This window comes from Photinus pyralis, unplaced genomic scaffold, assembly GCF_008802855.1.
Source record: "Photinus pyralis isolate 1611_PpyrPB1 unplaced genomic scaffold, Ppyr1.3 Ppyr1.4_LG1, whole genome shotgun sequence".
Taxonomy (NCBI): domain Eukaryota; kingdom Metazoa; phylum Arthropoda; class Insecta; order Coleoptera; family Lampyridae; genus Photinus; species Photinus pyralis.
Genome location: NW_022170249.1, coordinates 54155531 through 54171280, shown reverse-complemented (window position 1 = coordinate 54171280; position 15750 = coordinate 54155531). Strand labels below are relative to the sequence as shown.

The following is a 15750-nucleotide window of genomic DNA, read 5'->3' as shown; positions in this document are numbered from 1 at the left end:
ACAATTAACAAACAGCTGAAAGTGTTAGGTAGAACGCATGGAATTCTAATTGCCATCTTCCCAATATATTGCTCTCTGGGAATTGGATTCATAATTTGGGCTAGAGTGGACGGATATACATTTGCGTTCTTTCCTTTTTATTAAGAACTGCAATTTCCACCAACAATTGTGGCTTCATCTACAATTATTTCTTTACTGATTCTTATATTAATTACTGAGCCTCGGTCAGTTGACTTACAGACTTAATTTAGGCTCAAACCAGCCTAAACACCAACAAATCGCTGTTTAAAATGCATTGTATACGAAGCCTCAGAGTAGAACTTAAGTCATAGTTTGGGGTTGCAAAAGAGTCCTGCTAGATGAGCTCACCGGTCCGCGCAATGGAGTAGCCGTCGTTTTAATTAGTGATTTTTGTAGAAGTAAAAGTTATCACCTTTTTCCCTTGTTTGTATTCACTCCCTATATGACAAAACAAACGCGCTTCAAGGTACAATTTTAACAATTGACAGACGCTCACTTGGAAGCAGTAAGGTTAATTTGATAGACGATATCTTTTATTACGTTACGAGTTATGTTCAAATTTATTATTCTGCGGTTGTTAAAAACATAGGGTTTTACTTTTTTTTACTACTATAAGCCATTTCGGTGTATTTATAAAAGTTGTGCACGATATTGGAGTTAATTTTTTTTGACATAAAATTGCACGCCTCGTATTTCAAAGTTCATTTTTACGAGACATTAAAACTAATTTTTACGCTTCAACTTTTAGGATTTGCCACATAATTTTTAACGAGGCCTGTTTTTAGAATTCTCCATTACTTAACTACGTTTAAGTGTTTCCTTTGTGATGAGAAAAAGATTAATGGTTAAATACATTTCGATATTCCGAATTGTCACCATTGGAACTACTTATGGCTATTGAACTTATACTTTATAATGTAATAAAACGCGTTTCAACAGCAAGCCTGTCATCATCAGCGAGCAACGTAGAATTGTACAATGAACGTACAGTGATGCACCCTTAAACTGGGATGCTAGAAAAATGTCGATCTCCACAAAATTTGATGTGTGGGTGCGGGTGGCCGGCATTCTTTCCTGGCGAGACTCATACATGTTTTAAGGAAATTTTAACTGTTTCAATTATAACTACCTAAGTTGGTATTTTATTATTTAACCGTGGAAAGCTAAAAGGGAATTAGAAATATAAAAGCAATAATCGCGGTGAGAAATAAAATTTTATTTCACATGTAAATAGAATAGGATCAATAATACTGCTTTACGTATGTAGATTCGGAATAAGTTAATTAAAGTGTGAGTCATAGTTATTAAATAGCCGCAAGGAGAGTTCGTTTAAATACGTCTATTCAGTACCGAAGTCGAATTTACAAAATCTGGTAGAAGAGGTGCGTCGAGCTTATAAACGCTTCGTCGGAGTGACATAGGCGGAACATAATTACAATAGATACTACGAGAAGGGATATAAATATAAGTGAATTCGGGTGAGAAGTTAAGTGTTTCCACGGGCAGCCTCAGACGCCGAATTTGCGCTAGTTGTCTTGCGGATTCGAACCGTGCATTTGCGAGCGAATCGTCTTCGCGCCGATACCTACAACGAAGGTTATACCGATAACCAAGTATAATCTCCATAGAGCGGTAGCAGTGCCCGGACGAAGTTTCCAGTCGCATTTTTCAGAAAAACAAAATCGCGAAGACTTCCACGAAGCCACTTCCGCTAACAATCTAGTCCTTCCAACCAGATGCAGGGAAAATTGGAATCCTACAGTCGACCCATGTGTCAACTACGTCTAAGTTTTAGGGGTGGATCCAAACTACTTCACATTGAAGCATCCATCAAGGACTAGTGTACAAACAACAAGGTATTTATAAACAATTACATTTATCGTAGCTTGCCCCGTTGTAGATTTTAAACTAGCGTCATAGCCATTGTAACTCAACGATATAACTTTATATTATTAATGTAAAGACGATTGGAACCACCTACTTGCGATTTGTAATAAGACAGTGTTTTGCGGACAATTGTTCATAATTTTTTCGACGCCTGCCTGGACATTCTTAACCTATTTACCTATCGCAGCTCGCTTTATTGTTATAGTACATAATGCTGGTAAAGATATAAGTAGTTTTCTTTTAGCATCTGACTGTGATTATCTTCACATTTAGTTAGTGTCATATAGAATTATAATTATATATTTTCTACAAACGCGAAGTATGACTGTTGCGGTGTGGTTTAACCATTTACCTTACAGGATCGTTCCGCCTCAACCTCATTTTTTATTAATGTGTTCTCTTAAAGCATAGGCAATATTTTAAGAAAAAATAAGAATCATTTCAAACTTTAATAAAGATCATTGACTTATTATTTATCCTTAACCCCTTACTCCTGAGACCAGAAGAGGGTTATTAACCGACGGGCATCCGAGGCATATTAATATACTTACACAATAAAAACCACATCCAATTAAATCAAGCAGAAGAGAAGAGGTAAATTTGTCACATCCGTTACACGGGTTTGTTTGAATTAATGAGATAGAACGTGGCCACGTACAGAAACGTACGTAACCATTTTGGTATACTGGACGTTGTGAACAAAATTGATTTGTTTGCGGAGTGTAGCGGCAGGTTGAAACCGACGAATCAAGCAAAGTTGGGTTAGCCGTGGATACAATTTGGGAAGAAATCTAACACGAATGTAAACAGTTAAAAGGAATTTCCCTACCCTGAAATGTAACCCTTGCTACAGGTCCCTGTACCGCGACCTTAAGGTCTATTGTACGTTGTAATTTTGGTATCACTCCTTAATTCCAATATGTTTGAAAAAATCTAGAATCCTCCTGGAAGCAGAATTTTGTAGCATTCTCGAAGGCATCTTCATTCCCCCAAGAAATCCATGCCTTGATCGGTTATTTGCCCCACAAGGACATGACGCATGCATGTGAGTTTCTAATAAATCTAAAATATGTTTAGTCCAACTAGGAAAAAAGTGTAATTAGTTATAACAACGACTAAGGACCAATCTTTAAAGTTACCGTTAAATCTATCTGACAGTTAACAACAAATGGAGGTCGCCTATCAAACTCTATCTGAAACCTGCCCCAATGTGATATAAATCTTAGCTTAGCAAATAAGATTCTCATCAATATAGAACCTTTTTAACAATATTATGAAATGCGATTAAATATTTAAGGATATTTAGGAGCGTTCGTTAAAATACGAATTTCTAAAGTTTCGTAATAATTCAAAATTTCCTCAATTTTCATTCGCCGATCGGTGAACTCGTATTTTTGCAACTTATGCTAAACTATACACAAATTCGCACCAGGTGCCGGATGACGAAATGCTTCAAATTTGTGTTCCAGACCTCAAAACTAATACAACTGCTTACCTAAATTCAATATTTCAACTTTACATTTGAAAATGCTCTTGAATATTCGAAAAAGCTGTCGTATTCTATAGTTGGCACTTGTTAGCGACTCAAAGCACTGTAAAGAAAGGAATTACTTTTGTATGAAAGATCTTTGTAAGTAAACGCATCGCCGACGCTCGCGGCCAGATTGGCTGATTACAGTCGAAACACAAACTATTCGGTACTCCGGCTATTGCCAACTTGCAGTCATTAATTCCGCAATGTTACTCTCGCCGACTATTATGCAACCAACTAGAGAAGGTTGACAATGAAATTATTTCTATCATAATATGATACAGTCTAAAAGACGTCTACCCTATATTTTATATTTCTATGCGACTTTTTATAACGAGCAGATTGCAAGTAGGTCGCCTATAATCTGGATCGTTTCTCTCTATCTCAGAAGATTTATTTATTTCTTTTAAAAACTTCGACGCAATTATACGGTGTATAGAATTTCCTTTCGAATACCTGCTTCAAACAAAACTTTCACAACCTTTTCAAATAATTGTGCTGATATTTCATAAAATATAACGCTACTCCTTCGTCTTTTTATATCATCAAAGTTTAGGAATTATGTTTATTAATTTTCAGGCGATTGTGAAGCGACCCTTAGAAGTTTTTTGATACATCATATAAAATGCTTTAAAATTGTAGTAGCATCGAGTGGGGACTAGAAAAACTGGTAATAAAATCTCGCATCTAAATTTATCTGGTAACAAAATCTTTGCGTTTCTCTGGTTCAGAAAGGTTTTGTGGAAATATGAATTTAACTTGAAAAGGTTAATCAAATTACCTACGAAGTGTATCTGTTTCGTTGGACAAAGTGCACGCTTTTGTAAAGAAAGGAACACTTCAGATTTGAATGGTAGTCTGACCAAATTCTTATCCCAAACATTCCCTTTTTCCTCTTATTAAATGCCGTATATTTAATGTTTGCGTATCCAATTTATTACCAAAAGTTATATGACATTATATGACAATCCATCACAGAATAAATAAGTCGTTACAAGTAGGGTCATTTTGGAATGTATGGAAGATTCTTATTATACTATGCGTCGCGTCGCCTAAATGCATAAATACATCGTCTTCCAAACTTCAGGTGTAATAAACTCTTCCACAATTATTTTACTTCTAATAAATGCGCACTAAAAATAAATTGTCATGTCCAGTGCCGGTTCGCCTCTATTCGTAAATAACTCATAAAAACACCAAATCCTGCAATGTCATGCAGGCCTTCGCGAATAACACGTCAAAAATAAATGAAACTGTCACTCCACTATTCGTCACTGAAAATGGATTAAGAACTCCACAGATCCTAAATTTAAAAACAAAATTTAATTGCATTTATTTTCACAAACAATTTCTAAATAACAAAGTCGGATTACCCAAATTACACAAGACTCTAAATTTCCTGGCCTCATAAACACACGTGACTAAATTTAAAGGCAATTACAAGCACTTTAAATCGAAAATTAAACCCTACCTCTTCCCAATACTACCGAAATGAAACAGAACAAACGAAAAAAAATAATGTTAGTAATAAAGGCACAGCCATCCTCACCACCACCAAGTTAGAATTTTTTAATTTCCAGATCACGGCCATTTTGTAGAGGTAAGTTTGAATACGCAGATGTCTGCCATTTTGTTGTAAATTTGAATTTGTGTGGTCGATTTGAATTTTCGGATGTCGGCCATTATTTAAATTTAAGTTTGAATTTGTGCGAGAAATTTGAATTTTTTAATTTCAAGATGGTTGCCTTTTGTTGCGGTAAATTTGAATTTGTGTGGAGAATGTCTTATTGCGATTGACTGTGTCATTTTACATTATGCAGGGTGGAATGATAGTTATATACAGGGTATTGATGTGATAGATGTTGTTGAACCGGTACTAATAGGTCATTAACTGGTCGTGCCTGTGTTGGTATATTTAAAATTATTTATATTATATTATATACTTATTTTTCTCCGGTGTGTCATAATGGCACTAATATCTCAGCCCTTCAGTTCTGCTGAGGGCATTTTCAGACCAGTAAAATTTGTCATAGCGATTATGTGACGTAAACAGTGAATTTTCCGTCGTACATAAAATTCCGTAGAGTGATAGATATCAATTGGTTTCGTTTAACTGTGCATGATGGTAGATCAGACGCCAATGCAGTGTCGCCGAGCTATCATGCGACATATGACGAATATCAAGATTTTCAAACTTTTCCAATACCTACATTATTATGGTATAACGACACAAGAATATGCCGATCGGCTGCAGGAGGAAGAGCGTTGTCTGTCGATGATACCGTTAAACAATACAGGAAGCAAAATTCTGCAAATATGCTTAATGTGATATGTGTTGTTGTGCGAGGATTTTGAAAACGAGTGGTGATCAAAGAGTGTATCTATTATGAGACTTTTATACGATTCATCGATTGCTTAGAGGAACTAATGGAGGCAATACGACATAGTGTCGACGATATAAATCAAACCATAATTCGGAGACTTCAAAACGAGACGTGTGGGTTTGAATCGAAAAATTCAAGACGGACTGTCGATTATATGTCTTAACGAATTTGTTGACAGTGTTATAAACAGAGTGTACGATGGAAACTGTTTGTATGTGAATAGTTAGGATTTACACATCGTTGTCCGTAGTGACGAATATAAATTAAATATGCTTTTATATGATCTAGTTTACTTATCCTCATTCCATATTACAACTTATCCAGAAATGCATGAGGATGAGGATAAAACGGGCGGTAGATTTGAAGGTGCCAGTTGTATATTGCACCTAGTACCCATTTGAACTATTCCTATTAGTTTGACGCGTTTTTTTTTAATGGAACATATTGGAAATAACATTGCACGTAAAATCGTATGTTCCAGTTTAAGATAAATGCACTGTATAATTTCATCGAACTCAATTTATACAGTCTGTTCGAATTGCATTTAACGTTATGCAAACTTTGCGATGAAAATAATGCATTTGGAAATGCAAATTTCGAATCGGATTTTCACAGCATATGAAAAAGTTCGCAGGTAAACATTCGAAATATGACGGATAGGGTTTTATGTAGATTAGATGTTTCTATTCGAATGCGTTTTGGCGGGAATAAAAAATTACCGGTCGCAGTAGTAATAATTAAAATCATTACTCTTGAGTTATTATCGACAGGTGTACACTAGGGTATACATACAGGGTGAGTTTTTTTCATGTTCCCTGTAAGGATTTCGTAAACCATAAGTGATACAAAGTCGTTTAAAATGGGCAAAGTTATGTAGAATTTTAAGCTGATTAATTTTCCACTTTTCTGTTTCTTGTAGCTCTACCAAATAGCGAAGTTATGGTCAATAATTCTTTAGCTTGCTTGAAATTATTTAATATTTTTTGTTTATTGCCTCGCATAGTCACCATCATTGCCATAAGAAATACATTGTAAACTTCAAAGCGAAAATTCAATTTATATATATATATATATATATACATATATTTTATATATATATATATATATATATATATCCACATGATTAGTATCACTGGTTTTGTAATTTGTTTCACTATAGACTTACGTAAAAATCCAATATTGCGTCCATAAGAAATAACAAACTTGACGTGATTTACGCGAAACCCATAACGTCCACATAACTCAATAATCGTCACAATCGAGGGTAATTTAATAAATAATCTCAAAATATTACAAATTGGACACTGTAGTATCTAGATCAGAAACGTGAACGTATCTGGAAATTATTAATATCAAAACAAGCTTCCGCAGAAAACAACAATTGTAAAATGATTATTCAAATAAATGTAGCAATTATTCGATTGTACCGAAAACCAGTATGTAATCAGACACTACACTTTGAACGACACGTCGCAACCTTTTCGAGCTCAGAAAGGGCGCTTTTCTGCCTTATCTGTAACACATAAAACACAAACAAAAAAACCAGAGGGATAATGAATAGCGCGATACATAAATATTGCGATAGCGATGTTAACGTAATTGCCATTCAATAAGAACCAATAATTCAATTTACATTAACTAAACAAAAGTAAAATTTTTGTCGACAATGAATCGTCCGTACAAATCGTCAATATATAAAAGCATAAACGTAACATTAACTTCAAGAAAACTAGTTTACAATGCACAAATAAGTAAATTTATATACAACAAATGTAATTCACTTAATTCAAAATGTAAGTAAACTGGCACGAACAAATTCGTCGGAATAGGTCGTGGGTAACTTGAAAAACTGATTTACAAAGCACCGGTAAATAAATACAAAAACAGAACTAATCTGAAGGATAGAACGTAATCAAACTAACATGAATTAATCTTCGGAACGACAAAAGAATAACGTAGGTAATGGTGGATTGATCTGGAAAATGCAATCGAAGTGGCACTTTACGAGAGATATCTCTTTGTCAGATGTTCCATTTTCTCTTTGTGAGTATCCTCCTTCGACACTCGGTTCTCATTTGAAGTTTTAACTCTTATCAAAAATAATTATGCGCCTGATACCGATCAACAACTTTCCTTTGTAAGTACCCTTTTCTGATACTCCGTTTTCGAGGTACCTATCAGGATTTCAAGTTTTAAATCTATCGACGGATGTGTGTTGTCCAGATCAACGATTTTTCCTTTGTAAGTATCTTTTTCTGGTACTCCTTTCTAAACTTCTCGAGTCGCACTAGAAGTTTTGAGCACAGTAACTAAGGCACATGACCCAGATCAACCTCTCCTTTGCGAATACTTTCACAGCTGCTTAATTTTCAAGGTATTCGTATTTAAAGTGTTCACTCCACCACCTCACCCTCTTCCATTTATTTTACCCGTGACATTTGACCTATAGGTCAAACATATTAATAACCGTAGTTACTAAGAGTGTTTTACAAAAAAAGGCGGATAGTCGAACAATTGCAAAGATCTAGATAAATAAATTAGCTTCGGAGCTCAGATAAGGGATTTCTTGTTTGTTTAAAGCGACATCTCTGTAATAGTGGCAATACTAAAATGATACTTTGTAGTTTCTATAATTTGCATGCTCAAATTTTCAAAAAAAGCATACAAATCTAATCACTTCGATCTCAAAGTGTGCACTTGCCTTCAGCGTATCATTGTTAAGGTATTAAGATAAAGATTGTCGCTCTTGCAACAAATAAAAATCATTTTTCGTTAAACTTTGAATTTCGATTTATCGGTTATTCTATTATCGATTTGCGTGTAAATCCTTTAATACCAAAGCTAAAATTACCTTCAATATTCAAAAACTTTCTACCCATTCGTGAAAGACTTATTTGTATGCTTAACATTTAGGGGATATTCTACTCTTTCGTCATCTATCGGTAGATCCCTCTTAAAATCGGTGTACGGACGGATAAAACATTCCCATAATGTTTTTGCAGCACACGACCAAATGTGTCTTATTTAGTGTCGTATTGAAATTGAATAGTTTACAAAGGCGATATAATTACAAAGTATTCCAAAAGAAAAAAACAAACACTGAAACACAAATTCTATTAAAACAAACTGTGTTTATTTTGTAAATAATCCCCCAGATTTACTTAATACATTAAAACATCTCGTATACAGGATGTCCCGTCATAATTTTTGGTGTTTATAGTACGATTTCCCATGTAAACAAAAATTCCAAAGGTGACTCGACAGCAACTCATTTTTGATCGCATAGTATTACTGTATTGAGTCTTTAATACAATTAAATTAAAAGTCTCCATATCACTATAACCGAAACAGAGAGCACAATGTTGATATGTTATTTGAATTTGAAAGTACGAATAAATAATGTTAACATCCCTAGTCGTTAGGGAATTATACGTAATAGGAAATTTCTCAAAACCAAGTTCCTTGGGAATTATATTTAAGTGGATTTATCCCTCAAACTTTTAAAATCTCCATTAAACGCAAACTTTAAAAATCGCACTTCAATTTAACTTTGATTTACCTAATACAGCAGTAGCCCAAGTGAACTTTGTCTAACCGCTTCGGCCGTAATATATTTTGAAATCTAATTAAAAATTACTTTGCAATGTAATGCTTTTCTTTGTTTGCAACCTCTTTAGCATTTTATTACTGAACACATACCTATGCTCGTATCGTACGCGTGCAGGTACTCCGAGGTCATAAACTGAGAAACCAGAGATGATTTTCCGACAGCGGGATCGCCGAGCATCAATACTTTGTACGGAACCGGTCCGGGTGCGCTTGTGGATGACTCCCTCGAAGATGCTAAGCTGCACGAGGCAGAGGTTCGCGCTGATCCGGCTGCCGATGTTCCGCCTTGCAATTGCTCGGTACTGTAACAAATATTCCTATTTATTGTTTATATTAAGTGCACTCTTTATGTTGTTCCATTGTAATGGTATCTAGTGTTAAATTTGTAGCTGTGGATATTTCTCTTAAAATTATCCCTATGGCGACTGTCACTATTAAAACTGTAAACATACTACAACGGACCCACTATGCTAAAATGGAAGTCAATGACATGATTAGGCAACCCGCAAAGTGCTTCATTGTTCTCCATAAATCATAAGGCATTAAAATGCTCAAATGGCAACTTAATGAATAGCGATTTGAAAAGCTTTTCAAAATTGTTTAATAACAATAGTAAAATAACTCAAATAAAAAGGTTCAGACCTGTTTTTTCAACGGTTTGTGAAAGAGGCTGATCACACTATAAATGGTTCGTTTTGTTTTATTAAATGTGGGTCACATTAACTATGTGAAATTATTGCTTTTATTTAAATTGATAAGACATTTCAAGTTCATAAAATTTGTAGGCGTAACATTTATTACACATTTTGCATTATTTTTGTACAACATGGACACTGGACAGCTGTGTTAATGGGTTTTGATAATTTCATAATTACATTTCATCACTTCATAAAAACCTGCGACAAGGAAAAAATTAGTGACTCAAGGACGCTCAGAAGTTTTCAGTTTTGACGGCTTAGGGGACTACTGACTTTTTCTTGGCATTGGAGTCTTCGAAATTATTCAGTTCCGTTCCCATAGGAATATTTAAATTATTTTTATAGCCGCCCTAAAGCTCTCGTGCCAGGGAAGAAAAGAGAGAATCAATCTTATTAAGTTTTAGGTCCAGTAATTACCCAGTACGGCAGTACGTTCTGTAATTCCCGTAATTTTAAGCTTTTCGGGAGAATAATTTAGATTCAGACGGAATTTTTCTTTTACATTAAGTTTACCGCAACGTATCTAGAGCTTTTGCATTGTCTTGCACAGTAGTTGCTATCGCTCCGTTTACGGAAACCTTTGAATACCCCCCACCACTTCATTTTTACAGATACAGGAAAAATTGTCAAACAAAAATTGTTCAGATTATCGTCAACTTCAAAGACTTTTTGTTAGGTTAATATAGCGGAATTCACAGAAACATCACTTTTTTAAATTCCAGATTGCAGTTACGCCCCCTAGCGGTCATTTCAGAAACTTAAAAATATTTTCCAGGTTTTGCTCGTGGCCGTTTTAGTAATAAATTTTTTTACCGCAAGCCTCTACGATGGATAGATTGTCAGATACAGTACCTCGCATTCTTAATTGGTCATCCTGTACGTGTACACACCTCCTGGTACATTTGATAGGGAACACGGTAAAATTGCCAATTGTTCTTGGTGGAATGAGACCCATCAACAAATTTCATTTTCGCCACTGCAAGGAAAGGTTCAGTGGCAAGACAAATACTAATAGTGATGTAAAAATATCGTGTAATTATTTATTTTTTATTTATTTATTGTCTCTCTCTTGTTCTGAACCCCTCAACAGGCTTTCGCCCAATTACTGAGTTACCCGTATAATGCTCTTTTTAGAGGTGTTCCTAAAAAATTGTACCATTGTATCTGTTACTCCATGTAGTGTATAAATATCTTTCATAAATTTGTTCAGTGCTAAGTTTACGAATTGATTTCTAACGAACAAGCTCACACACTATTCGTAAACTATATACCTGCGAATCGTGGGTCGCGCAATCGCGAATTAATGCAGTCTGTAGCCGGCTTTAGAGTTTATCAAGGATATAATAAATAAATAAGTTGTAATGTAAAAAAATCCATCTAACTGTTCACTATGAATTGTAAAGTATTATGAGCATAAGTTACTTTCTTTACAAATTTTCGACTGTTATTTCAATTGCAGAAGACTAGAGAGTTTATGTGTACTGCACACTAAATCACCCAAACGCTAAAGCCAATGCGGTGAATGAAACATTCTAAGGAATAAATTTCTTTAATTCGCCGTTATCTCCAAGTTACATCCTTAGAGAAAGTAATTTCATTTCGGTACCTAAACGAACTGAAAAAATTATAAAACCTTTCACTACCTTTTTTTTAAATTCTATTAAGACTTTATCTTGTAAACTCGAATAAAATTCTTCAGAAGGCGGCTTCATTCTTCGTTAAGTACATAAAAATGCAAAATTTAATTAACGTTTTAGACGTTTTTTTTTATATATTTGTACGTTTTCGTAATCTTAAGTTTCGGTATTACGAATTTAATAAGCTATTGAAAAAAAATTATGTAGTTATTAATATAGTCAAATCAAAATTTCATGAACGTCATGCGGAAAATAAAAGAAATACAACCACAACAGTGAACGCTGCAATTTAAAAATGCAAAGAAATTTATTAACAAATTGCGTTAGTACAAAAAGTTCATCCTGCAAATATCAGGCATATTTTTATTGATACTCAGTGATTTGCTTTAAATAGGTATTAAACTTTATTTTAAGAGACTTTATTAACACATTGAAAATTGATTGATTCCACAGAATAAGACCTTTACAGAACAGAAACATAAATGGCGCTAAATTGCCACTGATTACAGCGTTTCCCGTGGTTGTACGGAGAACTATTTATCGCAGACTCAAATATTTTTTTGCAAAACCTGTAATTTTGCTCTTTACAGGAAATATTTTTACCGTCGATTTTATACGTACACATAGTTTTACACATGTCAATTTTGACTTTTGAAAGATTTAAAATATGAACAAGTTATGTGACCGTAAATAGTGTTGTGTGGCGGATTGTAACGATAAAATATCAAAAAGGCATCGTTTCTCATATTTTGAAACAGATTGTTTTGTGCTTGAAACGCGAAGAGGATTGAAATGTGCTGTTCTTTCTCTCCTATTTATGCAAGGTATGGAATTTATAAATTACCAACGGTATAGGCGCAAAAGGGTGTAGACTTGAGTTTTATATTGAGTTTTATATTATAGACGTAGATACTTATATTGTAATTCCTTTTAGACAATGAATACAAAATACGTTTTAGATAATTCAACAACTTCCACCCTCGCTTCTCAAGTAACAAGTAAGCACCAGAATCAAGTTAACATTTGTTGTCAAAAACTTGTGTGACAATTTGCTGAAACGGTTTTATTACCTCTTGGAACAAAAAATTTAGTTCTAAAGATATTTTTTAACAAAAATATGTAGTCCAAACAGCAATTAAAACCAAATATTTCGTACGACAAATTGTTATGTAAGGATCTTTCTTCAAAGTGTTAACATCTACAAACCGTAAGTTCCACTCACTTCTGAGTTTTATATGTAATTTGTAAACATGTAATTTAAGTTCTCTGTGTTAAATAATGTAATGTGATTGTATCTAAATACACTTTAATGTAACAACTGTGTATTCTTTATCAATATTTATGATTTATATCGAATTTGGGAAATTACTTCATGACTTTAGAAGCTGGTCACCAGATGGCGCTACTCTGATTTCGATGCTTTAGTTCACAGTACACCCACCAGGCTCCGCCAAAATACCATACAAATTTGTAACATTGCTGTTTCTATTCTGAGAAGGCCGTATTCTGTGATTGATTCTAAATTAATTATCAGTCAATAATTTTAAACTATAGTAACGCACAAACAAAACTAAACATTCGCCATGGTAAACTGTTTAAATGTTTGAATGCTTTCATATTCAACACTCCTCCTCATTCAAACATTCACCACGCCGCACAATTGCCGAGTTCTTTCTGCATTCAATGGCTTCGTGAGAAGATCCGCAATCATGTGTTCAGTTGGGCAATAGACGCAATTAACTATTCCTTTGTCGATGTAGTCCTTGACGAAGAAGTATTTAACGTCAATGTGCTTTGATCTGTTAGACAATGTCTCCTCCTTAATCAGTTCCAAACAACTCTGATTGTCCTCGTATATGATTGTGGGTCCGTCGATATTCAGTCCAAAGTCAACCAAGAGTCTCCGCAACCAAGCCAATTCCTTACATGCATCAGCCAATGCAATATATTCAGCTTCTGTTGACGACAATGCCACACATGTTTGTCTCTTGCAACTCCAGCTGACTGTTCCATCGAAAAGACGAAACACGTATCCGCTGTTTGACTTTCTATCCGTTCGATTTTCGGCCCAATTTGCGTCTGCATATCCCGTTAATACTGATGTGTCGTTACCGAATCCGAGTCGCAATGATAAATTCTGTGAGCCGTTCAAATATTTCACTACTCGCTTCACTTCATTCCAATCCTCCGTATTTGGACTTTCGATTTTCTGCGCAAGTATTGAAACGCTTGCCGAAATATCTGGACGGGTATTAACTGATACATACAGCAAGCATCCGATCAGTCGCCTGTACTGTTCATTGTTCGGCAATAAATCTTCATTCGACCCTTTTCCGTACGATATGTCAATGGGAACATTTGACGTCTTTGCTTCTGCCAGACCAAAATCATTTGCCATCTTTGATATATATCCCGACTGATCAATTGCGAAATTTCCTGTCGAATCTTTTATCACTCTCATTCCGAGATAATTGCGGATTTCACCAAGATTCTTGATCACAAATTTCGAACGAAGAATTCGTTCGAAACGCTGAAGCATTTCCTTACATTCGCTGGCAACGACGAGGTCATCCACGTAGATCAGAACATAACAGTGCTTCTTACCTACGCAAAATGAGTACAAACATGAGTCATTTGTACTTTGTTTGTATCCTGCATCAATCAACACCTGATGAATTGCTTGATTCCACAATCTTGCGGATTGCTTCAAACCATAAATACTCCTCCTCAAGAGACAAACACAATTCTCCTTTCCGTACATTATGAAACCAGGGGGCTGTTTCATATAAACTATCTTGTCTATTTTTCCATTCAAGAATGCCGTTTTTGCATCCAAATGAATCACCGTCATCTTCCGCTGTGCCGCTATTGTAAGCAAAATTCGAAATGTAGAGTGTCGAACGACTGGCGCAAACATTTGGTCGCATTCACTACCAAATTTCTGCGAAAATCCTTGTGCCACGAGTGTACTGTTTACTTGTACGTTAAATAATTATTAGTACCTTGTACTTATACTATTTATTCGAAGAAAACCATGACAGCTTCTACATACATCATTCTTAGTTCTATTACCAACCTTACTCTATCGCATACATAACTAAAATATAATAGTTGATACCAACTTAAACATTACATATACCCCCCTCTTAAGTTACAAATACAATAACAAATATAACTATATAACTAAACATCATAAATGATTTTCGGTTTCCTAATCCTTTCGGATCGTCTTAAAGTAATTTCGGTAATTGGTTCTACATTATTATTCTTAACTGTACTTTGAGATGTCAAACTCGGTTCAATATCCTTACTTACAATTGTAGGATCCGTTGAATCGGTTTTGTTCTCTACAATCGGTTTGTCTCTTTGTGTAGTAGCTTCATTACAATGTACAATATTATCTGTATTAACAATGGAATGCTCCTTTTCAATAACTGAATTTTTAACAATTTCCATATCACTATTAGGTTCATAATCTATCATCTGATTGGTGTGTCTTTTCCAAGTTAAGTTATCTTTAGTTTTAACTAAATAAATATCATTTGTAATTTGCTTAGATATGACTGCTTTTACCCATTTCGAATTTATAAAATCCCTGACCATAACATCCTGACCTATTTCCCAGTTTACTTTCCTTTTACCTCCAAAATTCATTTCTTGTTTTTGTTGTTTACTTTCAATTTTATTTCTTAAGTTACTACCTGGTTTAATTTTGTCTAATCTGGTTATCATCTTCCTACCTATTTGTAGCTCAGAAGGACTCAACCCTGTTGTACAATGTGGTGTTGTTCGATAAGCGAACAAATAATTGTGCAATGCTTGGTGTAATGGTAAGTATTTAACTAGTATTTTGATTTTGTTTTTAAACGTACGAACAGCATTCTCCGCCGCTCCGTTACCTTGAGGACAGTATGGTGCTGTAGTCTGATGAACTACACCATTATTACGTAAAAAATTTTGAAATTCTTGTGACATAAAACTGC

At 34.7% G+C, this 15750-nt stretch overlaps 1 protein-coding gene across 1 annotated transcript in view; it reads right to left on the bottom strand.

Moving 5' to 3' along the window:
• The window catches only part of LOC116162967 (GTP-binding protein REM 1), a 58979-nt gene extending 48529 nt beyond the window's left edge, over window positions 1-10450 (bottom strand). The window contains exons 1-2 of the mRNA XM_031476771.1: window positions 10404-10450; window positions 9523-9734 (exon numbers count right to left, since the gene is read on the bottom strand). Coding sequence (XP_031332631.1) covers window positions 9523-9734; window positions 10404-10450 — 259 coding nt within the window. The remainder of the gene's footprint in view (window positions 1-9522; window positions 9735-10403) is intronic.
• Between the last annotated feature and the right edge of the window lie 5300 nt (window positions 10451-15750).